We start from the raw sequence: 20,552 nt of genomic DNA, 5'->3' as shown, positions 1-20,552 counted from the left end.
TAACTTTGGCATCTGACAAAACTATACTCAGCATATATCGTGAAGGAAATCATGTAAATGTTTACAGTTTTATTACAGCATTCAATTCCTGATATAATTTCAAAATAGTAGGCACACAAACAGATGGTGAGAACAGATTATACAGTGAAATTTTTGTGAACTATACCCCTGGAACCAGAAAGAGAGGCAAAAGAAAGACTGGTGTGAGAGGATAAGAAAAATATGAAGCAGAATGGTCTGGATAGGAGTTGAAACCAGAGAAGGGAAGCAAAGGGACAGTGAATCTGGGAGGCCATGAAAGAAAACTCAGGGAAAGGAGGGAAAGGGGGTGAAGGGGGCATAATGAGGGAAAGCAGAAAGCAAAGGCCCAAGAGAATGTGAAGCAGAGGTGGAATGAGAAAGGCAATTCTAGATACTACTGTAAAAGATGTATTTGCGAGCTTTCTTCTTTCAAAATTAGATGTTAAAAAAAAATCAATACTTTCTTCATTTTCAGTAATCTTTAGGTGAAACATATTACCTCTAGGACTCACTGCCTCAGACAGACAAATCCCAGAACATAAACTCTAGTGAAGTAAACTACTTTTGCAATATTAAATCCCAGGCCAAAAAGAAAATATGAGGCGGCCTAAAAAAGTTAACTCAAGCCTCATCAAGCAACTAAAGATGAGTACATCAATGTTTTTCAATGTAATGGCCTTTACACAAATGGCCTTTCCACAAATTTAAAACATTACTACTATAATTTTATTATGATCTGATAAAACAGGATTTTTAGTAATGTCAAGTCAAATTTATTTGGCTATTCTGAGGAAATTCTCCTGCAGATTTGAGACTTTCTAGTCCAGGGATTTAACCTAGCTGAGTTACACTTAAAGTATATCTGCTATAATTTGATGATTAATTACCTGTGCTAGCTGTATAGAAAGTTATTTGCTTACTGAAAATACTACATCATGGCTCACCAACCAGGTGCTAGTTAATGGAAATACGTAGCCAAAATGACAATTTCCTCCCACTATCTTTCTTTTCACTGCTAAATACTTACCATCTTTACAACTGGTTGCACATGATCAGAACTTTATCCTTATTACAAGAGGATGACAAAAACTTTACTGCACATTTGTGCAGTCTTTTAAAGTATATAACATAATATAAATCATCTCAGTCTAGCAGCCCTGGGTGTTGGCAAGATAGGGATTCTAATTTTCATTTTACAGAAACGCAATAAGGAATCAGCTTTAGAAGGCAGCCTCTAAAGTGACTTCAGTGCATCCCAGCCTTCTGGCGTGCACGCCCTTGTGTGAGCTCCTGCTCCCCTTGAGTGCAGGCTGGATTCAGTGAATCACTTCTAAGAAAGAGAATATAGAAGTCACTCCCAAGACTGGGTTATAAAAAGACTGGAAGGATCCAGACAGGGAGTATCCTTTAAAACAGGGCTCAGGACACACAAGCTCTACTGCCACTGCCTCACTTTGCATCCCCTAACCAGAAAGCTCCATTACCAGAATCACTCTGAAAATCTCAGTGAGGAGCCCTAATTGTGACTCCAAGTCTCCTATCACTGCTACAAGCCTGTCTGGAGGAGATGACAACAGTGGGGAGTCTGCCAGAACCAAGTGTGCTTTCCAAGTGTCCTTGGTGTGCTTTCCCCACAATAGCTATATGATGCCACGTGATGGCATGAGTACAGACCATGAAGGGTCAGAACAGCTCATGAGCTGAGTCTGACAAATTCTGCCAGGTAACAAGCTAAGTTACAGGCAAGCTACTCACCCTCTTCAAGGACTGGTTTCCTCATTTCTATAATGGGGATAACACCTACCTTATAAATTGTGAAGAATTAAATCATATAATCATGTCTGCCTCAAACTGGGTGGCTCATCAAATGCTCTGCTCTGTTCTCTCCTCTTCCCTCTCCTATATCAAGCAAGAACGTCAGCACAGACTTGACCTGGGCACCTCATTATTACAACGCACCCTCTGACATGATCTTTATGAAAAGGGACCAGAATTCAAGCATTTCAGCATCTCCTGACAGAAGACTACCACGCAGAACCCATGTCGTTCTTGCCAACCCTCACAATTTTCAGTTCTCCACGATACTGAATCAAGTTTGAGGTGGGACAGGGAGTGAGTACGAAGCAAAAAGCAAGCAGGTAGAAAAGACCACTGACATGATGAATTATCTAAAATACATATAAATTCAATTGAAAAATATCATGGCATCCTTTTTTCTCACCTTCACAAATCATTGGCTCAATTGTAAATACATGGCCCGACTTCATCACTCCAACTGCTTTATTTTCTGAAATTAAAGAAAAAAATCTCAAAAGGTAGCAAAACCAACAGTGTACCGTTGAACAGCTAACTAGAAAGAGTACACAACTCAAATTCCCATCAGTGATTGTTAAATTAATTACCGATTCCCTTTCTTAAAGTTCAACACACAGGTATTATACTGGCAGCCATCTAATATGGTGCACGTATTGTCCTAGGCACATTTCATTATGCTTATGTGTTCTCTAGGAAAACAGAGGTATTTGTAGGCTGTATTTCAGATATGAGTATCACTTCTATAAAAAGAAAAGTGACAAATAAAGAATAAAAGAAAAGTGCCTTGATTTCTATTACCTCATGATTAGAATTGCAATCACAGAACCAAGAGTTCCACTACTCATCCGGGTAGAGAAGTTTAAAGGAGAATGACAGATGTTTCAGATTATGCCAGAAATTTCCCACCACTTTGGGGGGTAAGTATGTGTTTGTACACAGGGGCACACAGCCCATAGAAACTACATGATTTTCATAACGTTTCATAAGCTGTTGTCTTTTTCTCATCTTCAAAGAAGAACAAAGTCTATGCACACTAACCTACTTTTTAAAAAATAAGCTGGGCACAGTGGCTCATGCCTATAATCCCAGCACTTCGGGAAGCCAAGGCAGGTGGATCACCTGAGGCAGGTCAGGAGTTTGAGACCAGCCTGGCCAACATGGAGAAACCCTGTCTCTACCAAAAATACAAAAATTAGCCAGGTGTGGTGGCGTGCACCTGAAATCCCAGCTACTCAAGGGGCTGAAGCAGGGAATCACTGGAACCCAGAAGACAGAGGTTGAAGTGAGCTGAGATCGATTGCGCCACTGCACTCCAGCCTGGGCGATTCAGCGAGACTCTCTCAAAAATAAAAACAAGGCCAGGCACGGTGGCTCACACCTGTAATTTCAGCACTTTGGGAGGCCGAGGTGGGTGGATCACGAGGTCAGGAGATCAAAACCATCCTGGCTAACATGGTGAAACCCTGTCTCTACTAAAAACACAAAAAATTAGCCGGGCGTGTTGGCGGGCGCCTGTAGTCCCAGCTACTCGGGAGGCTGAGGCAGGAGAATGGCGTGAATCTGGGAGGCGGAGCTTGCAGTGAGCCGAGATCGTGCCATGCACTCCAGCCTGGGCGACAGAGCAAGACTCCGTCTCGAAAACAAAGAAACAAGCAAACAAAAAAAAAAACAAAAAACAAACAACTAAGGAGACAATTATTTTTTAATTGAAAGCAAAAGAGCAAACTCCATTTCTCCCTCCAAGTACTTTTTAGCTTCTTTGTCCAAGTTCACTAATATAAGTTTTTTTCAGGATCATCATGAGAAATACAACAATAAATTACAGCAACCAGACCTGCCACACCCCTCAAAAATGCCAAAAATGTTAAAACTAGGAATAGGCTTTTTTAGACAAAAATGGAGAACTAATTTAAATTCCAAGTTAAACAAAACCTAATAAGGGTATCAGCTAAGTGAATGACTGCAATGCCCAACCTGACCACCAGATGGCTAATACATCAGCTTTTCAGGGTTCCTCTGTGAGGTTGTTCTGATCTGCAACTTTGTTATGAATGGCAAATTTGCCCACCCTTTGAGGCTGACTCAACTAAACTCTCCTCTTTCCAGGAATGGTCTAACCTCCCCTACACGTTTATATTCCTGCATAATTTTCCAGATGAATAGCTATCGTGCTGCTTTCCACTATCTTAGGTATTGCCAAAATACACTTACTGCAGATTTCAAATCTGGAGCTTCTAAACTGTTATAAAATCCTAAGGTCATTTAAAAAAAGGAAGAAAAGAAAAACAAACATTTGACTTTTAATTTCTAAACTCATAAACTTTCAAAATGACATGCTTAATACATATACAGAATTGGTCTATATTTCCTTGGAGAAAGCAAAAAGAAAACGTCAAGAATATCAGTGTGGCGTCACAGAAAGTAAAAATGATGAAAGAATCTTGAACTCTGCCATCCAATACAGCAGCATTGGCCATGCATAGCTAGAAAATACTTGAAAAGTGACTAATCAGAACTGAGGCTATCAGTGCAAAAGCCCTTTGGATTTCAAAGACTAAAACAACATGTAACATATCTCTCAATAATTTTTACACTGACTAAAGTTTCAGTTTCCCAACATACCTCACTCAACAAATACACATTATCTGAGTGACTATACTATCGCGGACACTCTTAGGCACTTTTTTAAAAATCTGTACCTGATCTATAGTCTTTCAAAGAATGACTGTAATATGCAGGCATACCTTGTTTTATTGCACTTCACTGTATTATGCTTCACAGACACTGCTTCCTTCTTTCTTTTCTTTCTTTCTCTCTGGGTTTTTTTTTTTTTTTTTGAGACGGACTCTTGCTCTGTTGTCCAGGCTGGAGTGCAGTGGCACGATCTCGGCTCACTGCAACCTCCACCTTCCAGGTTCAAGTGATCCTCCCACCTCAGGCTCCTGAGTAGCTGGGGACTACAGGTGCATGCACCATGGCCGGCTAATTTTTGTATTTTTAGTAGAAGTGTGGTTTCACCATTTTGGCCAGGCTGGTCTAGAACTCCTGACCTCAAGTGATCCACCTGCTTCAGCCTCCCAAGGTGCTGGAATTACAGGTATGAGCCACCACATCTGACTCAGATGCTTTTTTTTTTTTTTTTTTAAATAAATTGAAGATTTGTGGCAACCCTGCACTGACCAAGTCTAACAATGTCATTTTTCCAACAGTGCATGTTCACTTCATGTCTCTGTGTCACGATTTGGTAATTTTCACAATCTTTCAAACATGTTCATTATTATCCTATCAGTTATAGTGATCTGTGATCAATGATTTTTGATGTTAAAATTTTAATTGTTTTGGAGCACCACAAACTGTGCCCATGTAAAGACGGCAAACAAATGTGTGTGTGCATGTTCTGAAGGCTCCATCAGCCTGTCCCACTTCTCTCTCCCTCTCCTCAGGGCTCCCTAGTCCCTGAAACACAAAACTGAAATTAGGCCACTTAATAGCCCTACAATGGCCTCCAAGTGTTTAACTGAAAGGAAGAGTCACATGTCTCTCACTTTGAATCAAAAGCTAGAAATGATTAAACTTAATGAGGAAGGCATGTCAATAGCCTAAATAGGCCAAAAGCTAGGTCTCTCGTGCCAAAGAGCCATGTTGTGAATGCAGAGGGAAAGTTCTTGAAGGAAATTGAAAGCGCTACTTCACTGAACCCACAAACGCAAGAAAGTAAAACAGTCTTACTGCTGTTATGGAGGAAGTTTGAATGGTCTGGATAGAAGATCACACAACCGACAACATTCCCTTAAGCCAAAGCCCAATCCAGAGCAAGGCATTCTCTTCAATTCTACGAAGGCTGAGAGAGGTGACAAAGCTGCAGAAGAAAAGTTGAAAGCTAGCAGAGGTTGGTTCATGAGGTCTAAAGAATCCATCTCCATTACATAAAAGTGCACGGTGAAGCGGCAAGTGCTGATATAGAAACTTCAGCAAATTTGCCAGAAGATATAGCTAAGATAATTGATGAAGATGGCTATACTAACAAACAGATTTTCAATGCAGACCAAAACAGCCTTCTAATGGACGGAAATGCCACCTAGGACTTTCTAACTAGAGAGAGGTCAACAACTGGCTTCAAAGAACAGGCTGACTTTCTCATTAGGGGATCCTGCAGCTTGTCACTTTAAGTTGAAGCCAATGCTCATCTACCATTCCTTAAGATTCCTTAAGAATGAAGCGAAATCTACTCTGCCTGTGCTCTAGAAGCGGAACAACAAAGCCTGGATGACAGCACCTCGATTTATAGCATGGTTTACTGAATATTTTAATAATATTAATATATAATTAATATATAATATATAGTTAATATAATTAATAATACTCATGCTGAAACCTACTGCTCAGAGAAAAAGATTCCTTTCAAAATATTATGGCTCGCTGACAATGCACCTGGTCGCCCAAGAGCTCTAACAGAGATGTACAAGGAGATGAATGTTGGTTTCATGCCTGCTAACATGGCATCTATTCTGTAGCTCATGGATCAAGAAGGAATTTTGACTTTCAAGTCTTATTATTTAAGAAATACATTTTCTAAGGCTGCCATAGACAGTGATTCCTCTGATGAATCTGGACAAAAGTAAACTGAAAAACCTTCTTGAAAGGACTCACCATTCTCGATGCCATTAAAAACATCTGTAGGCTGGGTACGGTGGCACACGCCTGTAATCCCAGCACTCTGGGAGGCAGAGACGGGTGGAATGTATGACTCCAGAAGTTCAAGATCAGCCTGGGCAACACAGTAAAATCCCACTTCTACTAAAAATACAAAAAAAGTAGCCAGGCATGGTGGTACGTGCCTGTAATCCCAGTCACTCGGGAGGCTGAGGTGGGGGAATCACCTGAGCCCAGGAGGTGGAGGCTGCAGTGAGCTGAGATCGTGCCACTGCACTCCAGCCTGGGCAACCAGAGTGAGACCCTGTCTCAAAACAAACAAAAACAAAACCAAAAAATCGTGATTCACGGGAGGATATTGTGTGATGCATGAGAGGAAGTCAAATATCAATATTAACACGAGTTGGGCAGAAAGTGATTTCAACCCTTTTGGATGACTATAAGGGGTTTGAAACTTAGTGGAGCAAGTAACTGCAGATGTGGTGGAAAGAGCAAGAGAACCAGAATTAGTAATGGAGCCTGAGGATGTGAGTGGATTGCTGCAATCTCATGATGAAACTTGACAGTTGAGTAGCTGCTTCTTATGGATAAACAAAGAAAGTAGTTTCTTGAGATGGAATCTACCCATAGTGAAGATGCTGAGATGACAACAAAAGATTTGGAATATTACATAAACTTAGTTGATAAAACAGGAGCAGGGTTTGAGAGAACTGATTCCAATTTTGAAAGAAATTCTGTGAATAAAATGCTATCAAACAGCATCACAAGCTACAGAAAAATTCTTCATGAAAGGAAGAGTCAATCAATATGACAAACTTTGTTGTCTTATTTCAAGAAATTGCCACGACAACCCTGATATAGTTTGGATCTGCGTTCCCACCCAAATCTTATGTTGAAATGTAATTCCCAGTGTTGGAGGAGAGGCCTGGTGGAAAGTGACTGGATCATGGGGGCAGAGTTCTCATGAATGGTTTAGCACCACCTCCCTTGGTACTGCACAGTGAATGAGTTGTCATGAGATCTGGTTGTTTCTCCTCCCATGCGCTCTCTCTCTTGCTCCTGCTCCCACCATGTGAGATACTCACTCCCTCTTTGCCTTCCGCCATGATTCTAAGTTCCCTGAGGCCTCTCCAGAAGCTGATGCTGCCATGCTTGTAGAGCCTGCAGAACCGTGAGCCAATTAAGCCTCTTTTCTTTATAAATTACCCAGGTTCTTAGAAGAATTCTACCAGGAATTTCTAACAATGTGAGAATGTAATACAAACCCCAGCCTTCAGCAACCACCACCCTGATCAGTCAGTAGCCATCAACATCAAGAGAAGACCTTTCACCAGCAAGAGGATTACAACTCACTGAAGACTCAGATGACTGTTAGCATTTTTTAGCAATAGAGTATTTTTAAATCAAGGTTTGTGCACTGTTAGACTACACACAATAGACTACTGTATAAACATAACTTTTTATGCACTACACCGGGAAACCAAAAAATCTGTATGACTTGCTTTATTGCGATATCCACTATATTGCAAGGGTCTGGAACCAAACAGTTATCTCTGAGGTATGCCTGTACAGTTTAAATGTAGAGATTATCATCATTACTTCCCACCCATTGATTCAAACATAGAAGCAAATAAACTCTCACCTAACAAGGATTTCTCCTACATAGAAGGAATGGAGGAACGTTATACAATTTCCTGGTTCTTCCCTCATTTGGGCTAGGAATATACAGTTACAAACTAAAGCAGAGATTTACATTTCAAAAGATATCTCTGCTATACAAAAAAAAAAAAACCCTCAATAGTTTAATACTTCCCTACAGTGATCATAGCATATTTTGTTTTACATAAACGTGACTCTTCATAAACATTATATATAAGGCTGGGTGTGGTAGCTCACGCCTGTAGCCCTAGCTCCTTGGGAGCCTGAGATGAGCAGACTGCTTGAGCCCAGGGGTTTGATATCAGCTTGGGCAACATGGAGAAACTCTGTCTCTACAAAAATATAAAAATTAGCCAGGGATGGTGGCCCACACCTGAAGTACCAGCTACTCAGGAGGCTGAGGTAGGAGGAGTGCTTGAGCTCTCGGAGGTCAAGGCTCCAGTGAGCCGTGACTGCACAACTACACTTTAGCCTAGGCGACACAGCGAGACCCTGTCTCAAAAAAACTATATAAATAAAGTACACCTGGGTCCTTGTTCCTCTTTTCATAATTGCTTCTTATGTCTAATCAAACGCTTTAATAGGAAACTCACATGACATCTTTTGTGTAACAGTGACAACATATTTTGCTGACACTATAACCACTGACCAAAATCCCCTTCTCCCATAAATATTATTGTCTTCAGTCTCTCTCTTTCCCTCTCACTCAAATCAATATCTAAACTCAAATTTTATTGCTTCTGAGAGTAAGGGGACTGTTTTCATTCCCTCCCCTGCACATACTCTTACATACACACACCCCACTGTAACTAGAATAGCTACTTCCATTCTGTGAAAGGGAATGCATATTCAGATGATTACAGGGTATAACAGGAAGGAATGAAGTCAGTTACCTATTTTCTGTTGCTAGCTTTTATTTCAAGCATGATTCACATTTTAAATAAAAAGAATTAGGTGTCTGCTAATAACCATTTATTGACACACATTAGATGCTGTGCTCTAAACCAGCAGTCCCCAACCTATTTTGCACTAGGGACTGGTTTTGTAGAATAGAATTTTTCCACAGACCAGGAGGATTTTGAGGGTATGAGCCTTGGGGGGATGGTTCAGGATGAAACTGTTCCACCTCAGATCATCAGGCATTAGATTCTCATACGGAGTGCGCAACCTAGATCCCGCACATGCACAGTTCACAACAGGGTTCAAACTCTTATGAGAATCTAATGCCACTGATGATCTGACAGGAGGCGGAGCTCAGGTGGTAAAGCTCGCCTGCTTGCCGCTCCCCTCATGCTGTGCAGCCCAGCTCCTAACAGGCCATGGATTGGTACCTGTCTGCGGCCCAGGGGTTGGGGACCCCTACTCTGAATGACTGCTCCAGCTTCTCCTTTAGAAAGGTTGCTCACTCATTTCACGTTCTCTTCACAACTATCCATGTCTAGGATTTTACCACCTCACACCTGAACTACAGCAACAACTGCCCATCAGGCCAACTATCTTCAGAACTCCCACCTGCAATCCATCTTAGTCACCACTGCCAAATTAGCCTTCTCAAAATATCAGCTTCATTATGCCATTCTTCTGCTCAAAAATATTTCTGAAGATTCCGACATACAAGTCAAATTTCTTCAGTCTGGCATTTGGCACACCTGGACTGCCTGCTGCTAGTCCTTAACATATAACTCAGCCAACCTTATATTTTCTCTGTTCATCTCTATTTGAAGCACCCATGTTCACCCACCAACTGGAAAGCTTTTTCTCCTCTCCACCCAATCAAAACCTCAACCACTCTTTAGTTCTCCCACCGCACCCTGCACCAAATTTCTTCAATCCTTACTCATCAGCATGAAGTATGGGAGAAAAGACTGACTCCAGAAAGCAAGACAGAACCCAGGTATCAATGCTAGTCTGGCATTTAATTACTAGTTTGTGTGACCTTGAGCAAGTCAATTACCTCTGTAAGCACAGAGTTGCTTTAAAAAAATTGGGCTAAGAAGTTATCCATAGAGTTGCGATGATCAAATGAGATAATGCATATTACTGTCATTGTAAACATTAACATTAAATGCTTTCGCGTACTGTTTTCATGCAGAGTCCTCAGTGCTTTCCATGTATCATCTCACTTAATCCTCATGACAATTCTACAGTAAGTGCCATTCCCTACTATTGTACAGATGAAAAAAATTAAGCACAAGGAGATGAAAGTGTTTATCTAGCAGTGGCTCAATATATATGTGCTAAGTTCCTTCCTAGGTCACTTACCGTGGACAGCTTTCATTTCTGACACTAAATAACAGATTCATTCCTGTACATGTTCTCTCTCTACAGAAAATGTTTCTGTAAGACATTATCTCTTACACTTTGTTATTGTATCATACGGCATTCAACCTAAGGAAAGGTACTTTGTTTATTCCCCTCTATTTATATAAACAAATATTACAGGATCTGACATACATTAAGCACTCAAACCAAGCAAGATGAACTGACTTCGCCTAAGGAATCAGAACAGTAATGGCTAGGCCTGTGGCAGACTGTTGATTGTTTGCCAAAATAAGGTTACTTTTCTTCCATAACACAATTAGATTACGTTTTCCCATCTCCCTTGCATTTAGATGCAGCCATGTGACTGAATTCCTGCCAATGGAAAATAAATTTGATTTATGCCAATTCCAGCTGACTGTTAAAAACTCCCAAGTATACCCCTCCAAGCTTCAACCCCCAACATCTCCACTATCTACTGACCAGGAGGGCAACTCCCAAAGTGACTTTGAAAGCCATAGGTCGAAGATGACACAGCCTGTGTCACATAGTAACTGCCCTGCCCCCACAGTGACCAAACACACCTGCCTTGGACTATTATGTGAGTAAGATACAAACTTGCACTGTGTTTCAGCAAATACACATTTTGGGAATCTATCTATTACAGCTAAGAGATTACTCTAGTGAATACAAAATAGTAGGTACTGTTAAATGTATGAATAAGTATTTGTTGAATAAATGGTGAGCTTATACCAAATCTCTGGATAGTACTTACTGGCATAGTGGGGTACATTGGGAGCTGTATGAAAAAGCTTGTGGATTCCATGTCCACAATAGCTTCGAACAACTGAAAACCCATTTGCTTGGGCATGCTTCTGGATAATGTTTCCCAATTCTCTGTACCGAACACCAGGCTTCACTGAAAGGAAAAAAGAAAATTCATGATAAACTAATAACTAACACGTACTAAGCAATTACTATCAACCAGGTGCAGTGGCTCATGCCTGTAATCCCAGCACTTTGAGAGGTCAAGGCAGGAAGATCGCCTGAGCTCAGGCGTTCAAGACCAGCCTGGGCAACGGGGCAAAGCTCTGTCTCTGCAAAAAATACGAAAATTAGTCCCGCACAGTGGTGCATGCCTATAGTCCCAGCTACATTTGGGAGGCTGTGCTAGGAGGATCACTAGAACCCGAGAGGTCAAGGCTGCAGTGTTCCTGCCACTGTACTCTGGCCTGGGCAAAAGAGAGACCTTGTCTCAAAATAGAAAAAGAAAAAAAAAAAAAGTAATTACTATCTTTGTGCTAGGAAGTTTTTGAAACACTTCTATGCATCCATGCCTCAACTTACAGATGAGGCACAGGGAGGCCAAACAGCCAGTAATTGGTAAAGTTCTAATTCAAACCAAGGGCATCTGTAGTTCCTCCTTTCATGCCAAAAACGTTAGACTCATAGCAGCACTAAAGGGTTGGAAGTAAGTACCTTTTGCTTTCTTTAACAACAGAGAACAATAGAGAGGAAAATATACTTCTTTTCGCATCCTTCCCTAAGGCCAAGTGTTCCATTCTATTAATGTGAGCAGAAGAGATAAGAAAGTGCACTAGGAGTAAAAGGAATGTCCAAAAAGTAACAAATTGTCCTGAGTTTCAGCCTGGACAACTTCTGAAAGACTTACTTCCCCTGGGCTTCTTTATCCCCATAAAAATAGTTCTCAAACTTTCCATGACTGCCTCTACAGACAACCCTAGAGGTACAGTACAGGAAAGATACTTCTCACTATATACACTTTCTGCTCTGTTTAGTTTTTATGACTTTTACTGGTGTTTCAATAAAACACAAAACAAAAAAAAGTGGTTCTCATCACTATAAGGTTCTCCCTCACACTAAGATCCAGGAGATGGGCACTGTCAGACTCCTAGAGAACCTCAAGATGGCTCTGGGGATCCTTAACTCTCTATACTCTCCTACTCAGCCTGATTCCCAGACTGAGGTTCAGATACAATGTATCTTTCCCATCCATTTCAGGGTAAATAGCTCAAGGAATCACTTTAATTAACATTTTTACTTGCTCTTAACTGTATCTTCCAGCTTGATTTTGGGGGGAGAAGGAAGGAGGTTTCTGGTTTTGAAAAATCATGCTGACTTTCGTAATGATTTTCTTTCATTCCTATCCAGGCCTTCCTATCGGCCTGGGGTGGGAGGGGGAACAAAACTGTAATCCATGTTGCATAGAAAGAGTGACAGGGGAAGTCTTCCCTAATTTTCAAACTGCTCCAACTGTGGCCCCACGGGTAGTATCTAGAGATATTAATATTTCTGGTTGTCAAACACAGGGTGGTGGCATAACTGGCATTTACTGGGTAGAGACCAGGAATGCTTGTGGGGCATCTTACATGTACAGAACAGGCCTCTACAACAAAAAAATTATCAGGCCCAAAAGCCACTAAGTGCATAGACTAAGAAACCCTACTTCAGAAGCCTAATTTCAACAGCTTTTCAAACCCCATACCGGGGGAGGAAGGGGGTGCAAATGAGGGGCAAAAATGACATACACAAAGGAATTCACAGCACTTTCCAAAAAAGATCAAGCCACTTTCATTCTTTCCTGGCTGCTGTTATGAAAACTACTGGCAAGTTCCAGTCATACGTCATATAAAACAGCATTCTAACTATCTGGTTTTTTCTTTTTCTTTTTTTTTTTTTTTTTGTTTCTTCAGTTGATTCACAGAGAAGCAAAAAGAATAGAAACATTGACAACATTATCTGGCAGAAACTCTAAAAATTATTTCAAACTTAAGCTTTCACAAATGACAAACTAAACATTAAATTTCTTCAATTCCACCTCCTGTATTAATGTTTTAAAATAATCAACAATGAGTAATAAGTTTTCAAAATTTCACCTGATACACAAAAATATCATATTCCTTCATTTCCATTCCTCCAACTTGAGTAAAAACTTCATCCCCCGTACACATTAAAGAACGCACTAAAAACAATAAAAATACTGGATCAACGTTATTAGAGATAACTGTATGTTTGTCTAAGAACTCTGTCCTGTTCACTATTCTGTTGATGACATCAAGATTTGGAGAGACTGGGGAGGGTTGCAGGTAGTACACTGGTAATAAAGTTGATATGGTAATGATTTAACCAGAAGGCTGTTTGCCCATTTATTAACAGTTTGTTAACAACTCCAACAAGATGCTGTTAACAGCTTTCCTTTCCTTTTTTTTTTTTTTCTTCTTTTTTTGAAATGGATTCTCACTCTGTTGCCCAAGCTGGAATGCAGTGGCACAATCCACTTCCCAGGTTCCAGCAACTCTCCTGCCTCAGCCTCCTGAGTAGCTGGGATTACAGGCACCCGCCACCACACCTGGCTAATTTTTGTATTTTTATTAGAGACAGGGTTTCACCATGTTGGCCGGGCTGGTCTCGAACTCTTGACCTCAAGTGATCTGCCAATCTCAGCCTCCCAAGGTGCTGGGACTACAGGAGTGAGCCACCATGCCCAGCTCCTTTCCTTCTCTTATCCCCATAAAATACTGATTAAACAAAAAAGCCTCAATAAGTTGTTCATATGTACAAAGACAGACAGCCTGAGAAAAATCCTCCAGAAATACACCTCTACCCATTACTACAATAGTAAGAAATCTGGAAATCACCAAAATCCAACAGAATTAGTTACATAAATTATAATACTATAGAATATAATACATAGCCATTAAAAGAATGAGGTAAATCTATGTCTGTAGGTACATACGCTAACTTGAAAAGATCTCTATGATAGTTGAAAAAAACAGCCCAGTTACACATTAAAAATATTATGATTACATTTAACCTAATTTAACACATACACATACGTGTGTACATTAATGCACAGGAGAGAGAAAAAACCTAAATGGCAATGGGATATCTCTAGACAGAAGAGAGAGATAAGAGGGGAGGCAAGTGTAAAGGAGGATAACACATTTTTCATTCATAATCTTCAGTTTTAATTTTTTATAAGGAGAACGTAATATTTATGTAGTGGAAAGAATTTTAAAAATAGAATAAAAGTTGCACTAAAAAACCATCTGCACAGTCCTCTTCATTTATCAGGCAAAGAAAAGGAAGATAAATGACAGAAGAAACAAAAGATGCTAACCAATCATCTGGTCTATCACCACCAAGAGATCCCCAGATCATCCTTCTATCCATTACTGCTAACAACCAAAGCTAACTCAGGTAGAACAGAGGCAACCTGGAAGGTACAAGGAATGCATAGAACTGCAGCGCCCAGTCATTCCTGGCCCATCAACGCACAGGACTGCCAACAGGTGCTCAACACTGAGGCTGACCTGCATCGATGGCTTGCATCAGGCACTCATATGTGGTCTGAACAAGTTTCCGTGCTCCATCATCCACTTCTCCAACAAAAAATGTCTCATTCAGGTCCCCATGATAACCATTGCGATAAAGAGTGATGTCCACTGCAAGAGAATGTGCAAATATAAAGACCATACTTATTTTCATTTCAAAATTCAAGTGTTTTTCCAACATGACAGCATCTAGCAACTTAATGAAAAAGATAACTTCTGCATTCTCAAATTAGACACCAATGGATAGATAGTTATTGCCCAACAGAAGCTCCCTGAGTGTAATGTAACTGAACTCACTGTGGAGAGCAGGAATATGGCCATGTAACATAAGACAGATAGTGGATTTGTATACTCTTATAGTAATTGTATCACTTGTGGCAAAAGAAAAATGTATGTGGGACACAATCATGCAAGATAAATTACCAGAGTTAGTAACATTAAATTGAAGACTTTGCTACATTGCTACAAAATACCATTTTCACTTATCTTTTACAAGTTCCTTACTCCTGCTAGGGAATAACAGAAAAATTTACACTGCTCTACACCTGTTTTTTTAAAACTCATTTGCTTTTCTCTTATTTGTGAATATTCATTCTTCTCTTTGTCCCCATGTTTAAGAATACAGATTACTATTATACTATATACTATATACTATTATACCATTATAATGTATCTAGAGAGCACATTGAGTATTTTTAAACCACATATTTCAATCAACCTGTAACATCACAATATAGATATTTTGGTTCTAGCACAACACATACATTCCTGAAAAACCTCACACATTCTGCATATAATAAAAATAACAGGGTTTATATTTGAAAAACAGGGTTGGCCTCAAAACCTATGGAACTTTATGAACAGATACCCTAACTAAAGCAGTAGCAATTCTAATAAAAATAGTGTCACAGTTAAATTTCGGCTATCATTCACAGCTAGCATCACAATCAGTCAATTATCTGCAGCCTCTAACATGCTCATGCTTCCTCATTTGATAGGCAGTTCCTTTAAGATATCTTATTAACAAAGAGTCTAATTTCATCAATATTAAAATACCATCTAGGCCAGGCACAGTGGCTCATGCCTGTAATCCCAAGACTTTGGGAGGCCAAGGTGGGCAGATGCTTGAGTCCAGGAGTTTGAGACCAGCCTGGGCAACATGGCAAAACCCCATCTCTACAAAAAATACAAAAAATGAGCTGGGCATGGTAGCAATGAGCCTGCAGTCTCATCTACCTCTGAGGTGGGAGGATCACCTAAGCCAGGGAAGTCAAGACTGCAGTGAGCCATGATGGTGCCACTGCACTCGAGCCTGGGTGACGGTGAGACCCTGTCTCCAAAAAATAAAATAATACACAAAACAAAAACAAATACCATCTAGGAAAGCCTTCATTAATGTCTTTTAAACTACTTCCTCTACTCTCTATACTTGTAACTTCCCAAGGTAGCTTAACATAGGGGTCTTTAAAGCTACTTCCACTCAAGTAAGACGCTTCTGCAAGATTTTCAGCTTTCCTTTGGGTCTTCATATATTATGAAGTGTTTTCCTGTATCTATAACAAAGCCTGCCCTGGTCTCTTCAAAACCATTAGTGAACTTCTGGGGGAAAAAAACTAGACTCCACATTTCACTGACATCTTTGACCTATTTACCAATCACATATGAGATAAGCATTAAAGAAATACACACTGCACCAAACACATCACACCGGAAGTATCTTAAAAGCAACATGCACAAAACCGTAAGAGAGCTTTCCGTAGATTTAAGAGTTAGTGATACTGAATTTTAAAAAGGAAAAAGTTTAACTACAGGAAGCAAGTCAAGAAAACACAAGTCACTGTCAGATTCCCCAAGCTTTGTTGTTTCTTTGCCCATGGTGATGAAAGTAGCATATTTTTCTTACCATTAACAATGTCACCTTCTTGCAAGGGCCGTCTGTCTGGTATTCCATGGCAAATGACTTCATTCACTGAGGTACAACAAGACTTTGGGAAATTATAATAATTCAGGGGAGAAGGGTAGCAATTTCTTGCAATACATGCCTATAATACAGAAAAAATAATTTGGAATATACGAAAGAAAAAATCTGTATGAAATTACAGATTTTAAAATTTGAAAAATGTGAAAAAAGTTGGACACATGCCACTATAAAGAACTCAGTATTTTATTTTAGTAATAGTAGTGGATATTATCTTAAACAATATACAACAGGGTTTGTGCCAGTCAGGTACACATACACAAACCAGTTTACTAGTAACTGCACAAAGGAAAAGTAAAATGACATACAGGTTAAGTATTCCTAATCCAAAAATCTGAAATCCTCCAAAATCTGAAACTTTCTGAACACCGACAGGACATTCAAAGAAATGCCCATTGGAGCATTTAGAATTTCAAATTTGAAATTACAGATGCTTAACCAGTTATGTATAATACAAATATTCCAAAATCCAAAAAAATTCAAAATCCAAAACACTTCTGGTCCAAAGCATTTCAGATAAGGGATACTCAACCTCTATAACAAATATATATATAAATATTACCACATACGAAGATTTTACTTTAGAATTAACTAGTCCTTATGAAAAATGTTAAAGTAAAAATAAAATATTTGAAGTAAATATTAACAAGCATTTTTGATGTAATTATAATTCTTATGTTGAAACAAGCCTGTATCACTATGACCCAAAAATGACTACTACTAGTATAATTAAGAAATGGTAAAGTACTTCCAGATATTTTAATAACCACATTCAGTGGAACAACAAAAGAACTCTTACAGAAAAACATGGTCTGCTCTCCATAACAAGTCTTACTTTACTGGATGCTTTTACACAGTGGCAATCACAGCACACATAATTTCTGTTTCCAACCTGCTCTAGTCTTCAGGCTAATATTTTTTAATGGTTGCACAATATACCATTTGCAGAATATGTAGAATATACCATAATTTTACCAGCTATACCATTCTTACTGAAAATCTAAATTAATATGAAGTTTCCTCATTACCAAAAAAAAAAAAAAATCTTACAACCAATAACTACATTTGTGGCTTTTCCCTCATTTAGGAATATACTTCTCTACTTCTCATAGCATTACAAATAACAGTTTAGAGCATACAGAATTAGACTTTCTAGATTGAAAATGCCAATTCCATCACTTACAAGTTATGTAACTTTTACCAATTTAATTAATTAACCTCTCTCTTCCTCAATTTCCTTACCTATAAAATGGAGATTACAATAGTACCTACCCTCAAGAGGTTGTTGGTAAAATTAATGAGTTAATGTAAAAGAAGCACTTGAGCACCTGGCCCACAGAGCATACTCAAAATGCTATTATTGCATACGATACATCTTATACTAACATATGAAACAATACCCAAAAGTCAGGATTAATAAGATTCTGAATAAAAAATTTATAAACATTTTCATAGCTCAAGATAGACCGTCAAATCCTTCCAAAAGGGTTCTTCCAATTTACAATACCATCACCAAGCAGAAGAGAGGACCAGTTTCATCGTTTCCACACAAGCAATGCATATAAACATCTTTAAAATAAAAATTTACTAGGTCTTTATAATTTGTATTTGTTTACTAGAACACATGTGATCTGCTTTCCATGTATTAACTACTTATCACTCATTTTTTTTTAATTCATATGATGTGTACACTCATCTAATAAAGTCTTAAGGTCTCTCTTTGATGGACAGACAATCTTTATTTATTTATTTTTAATTCCTATACTTACTACAAATATTTATCTGGATTGTTCATTGCCTTGAGGAAACATTTAACTAATCTACCATCAGAAGTCATATTCTTTTTTTTATTTCAGAATATTTGATGTCTGTAGTGGCAGGATTTATTTAAAGCAGATAAAATTAATCATTTTATAAAAGCTCAACTGAAATGCTTATTACGAATATCTTGTTTCAGAAACAAGATATTTCAAGCTTACCTCAGACCTTACTATCATAGATTCTTAAAGATGAGAATAATGACTGTTGAATGTTTTCCATATTTGAAACAAAGCAAAAATTTGCTTTCAAATGAGCTTACCCAAGTTACCTTAGACACTCAGAACTTAAGTCTACTTAATGTTTAAGTTCAAAGCTTCTAGTAATATAACAAAATTTCTCAAAGTAAAAAAGTGAAGTTCTTACTAAGTGTACAGCATGATCTATTTCTTCAGTAGTTACACCTGGTTTAATCATGCCGGCAGCAATATCCAAAACTTCTCTAGCAAGCTGTAAAAAAGGAACACTCAATACATTAAAAAAGACACAGAAATAGAAATCTATACCCTTTCTACTGTTTGACTGTGGAAGATTGGTAAAAATGAATCTCCCCTTGAATATTATAATTTTATAGAAAATATATAAACATATAATATGTAAATACATAAAAACAGACATTAATTTTATATAAAAATTGGGTTAACAAGCAAGCAGCAGTAAGCTTGGCTGATTTCTATGTGAAAATATACATCCTAAGAAATCTAAACTATCATCAACTGATAGAGGTAGTCTTCTCTCATTTCTATAATGGGGAAAAGTAGAGGAAAAGAAAAAAGAACAGATAAGCCTGGGCAACATAGTGAGATCCTGTCTCTTAAAAAAAAAAAAAAAAAAAAGTAGTCAGGTGTAGTGGCACACGCCTGTGATCCCAGCTACTCAGGAGGCTGAGGTGGAAGGATAGCTTGAACCCAGGAGTTTGGAGTTACAGTAAGCTATGAGCTATGATCTATATGATCTATGATTGTGCCACTGTACTCTAGCCTGAGTGACAGCAAGACCTTGTCTCAAAAAAAATAATAATAATAAAAATAGATGAATGAATTCCTCAAAGAATCACAGCAAGTCATAGGAATAGAAAGTTCTCCAGAATATCAAACAAAATCAGAATCAAATCACTTTTAAAGCACTGAATAGAAACCTTAAGAATCTTACCTAAATGAATAATATCAATGTATTATATTTTTCTTCAGAATAAATATGTGATTTCACCTGATGAGTACCAACCACTACTACCACTCATCATAGGTATTTCACAAAAAGGCCTACAGCATAACCCTCTGAGCCTTAAACTCTGTCCTATGTTATGACGACTTGTGAAAATAAAATGACAAAATGTTTTTAAATATCATTAAAAATTTCTTTTAAAAAAGAATACAGAAAATAAATGAAAAAGATTGTCATATAAATATAGACTATCCACCAGATTAATTCTGAAATAGGCTTTTAAGAAGAAAACTGTTGACTAAAATTATACACTAACAATAGTTTAATGAAAAGCATGGCTAAACCAGGCACAGTGGATCACACCTGTAATCCCAGCACTGTGGGAGGCGGAGGCGGGCAGATCACCTTACGTCAGGAGTTAGAGACCAGCCTGGCCAACATGGTGAAACCCTGTATCTACTAAAAATACAAAAAAAGGCCAGGCGTGGTGGCTCATGCCTGTAATCCCAGCATTTTGGGAGGCCGAGGTGGGCAGATCATGAGGTCAGGAGTTCGAGACCAGCCTGGGCAACATGGTGAAACTCCGTCTCTACTAAAAATACAAAAATTAGCCAGGTGTGGTGGCAGGCACCTGTAATCCTAGCTACTCAGGAGGCTGAGGCAGGAGAATCGCTTGAAACCAGAAGGTGGAGGTTGCAGTGAGTGGAGATCACGCCACTGTACTCCAGCCCGGGCGACAGAGTGAAACTCCACCTCAAAAAAAAGTTAAAAAAAAAAAAAAAGGCATGGCTAGTCAGTCTAACAATATAACATTTGCTATCTTTATAAAT

The 20,552-nt window shown here is 38.8% G+C and overlaps 1 protein-coding gene across 4 annotated transcripts in view; it reads right to left on the bottom strand.

The window, feature by feature from the left end:
• METAP1 (methionyl aminopeptidase 1) overlaps positions 1-20,552 on the bottom strand; it is a 66,849-nt gene that overhangs the window by 2,757 nt on the left and 43,540 nt on the right. The window contains exons 6-10 of one of the 4 annotated variants that reach the window (XM_054485393.2): positions 18,925-19,008; positions 16,666-16,804; positions 14,742-14,873; positions 11,183-11,326; positions 2,243-2,308 (exon numbers count right to left, since the gene is read on the bottom strand). In XM_054485393.2, the coding sequence (XP_054341368.1) occupies positions 2,243-2,308; positions 11,183-11,326; positions 14,742-14,873; positions 16,666-16,804; positions 18,925-19,008 (565 nt within the window). The remainder of the gene's footprint in view (positions 1-2,242; positions 2,309-11,182; positions 11,327-14,741; positions 14,874-16,665; positions 16,805-18,924; positions 19,009-20,552) is intronic. The other 3 variants (XM_054485395.2, XM_054485399.2, XM_063664569.1) reach the window with 3 other exon arrangements.

Source organism: Pongo pygmaeus, chromosome 3 (genome assembly GCF_028885625.2).
Source record: "Pongo pygmaeus isolate AG05252 chromosome 3, NHGRI_mPonPyg2-v2.0_pri, whole genome shotgun sequence".
Taxonomy (NCBI): Eukaryota; Metazoa; Chordata; class Mammalia; order Primates; family Hominidae; genus Pongo; species Pongo pygmaeus.
Note: the sequence above shows the minus strand (reverse complement) of the source record. Positions and strands in the feature narration are given on the sequence as shown.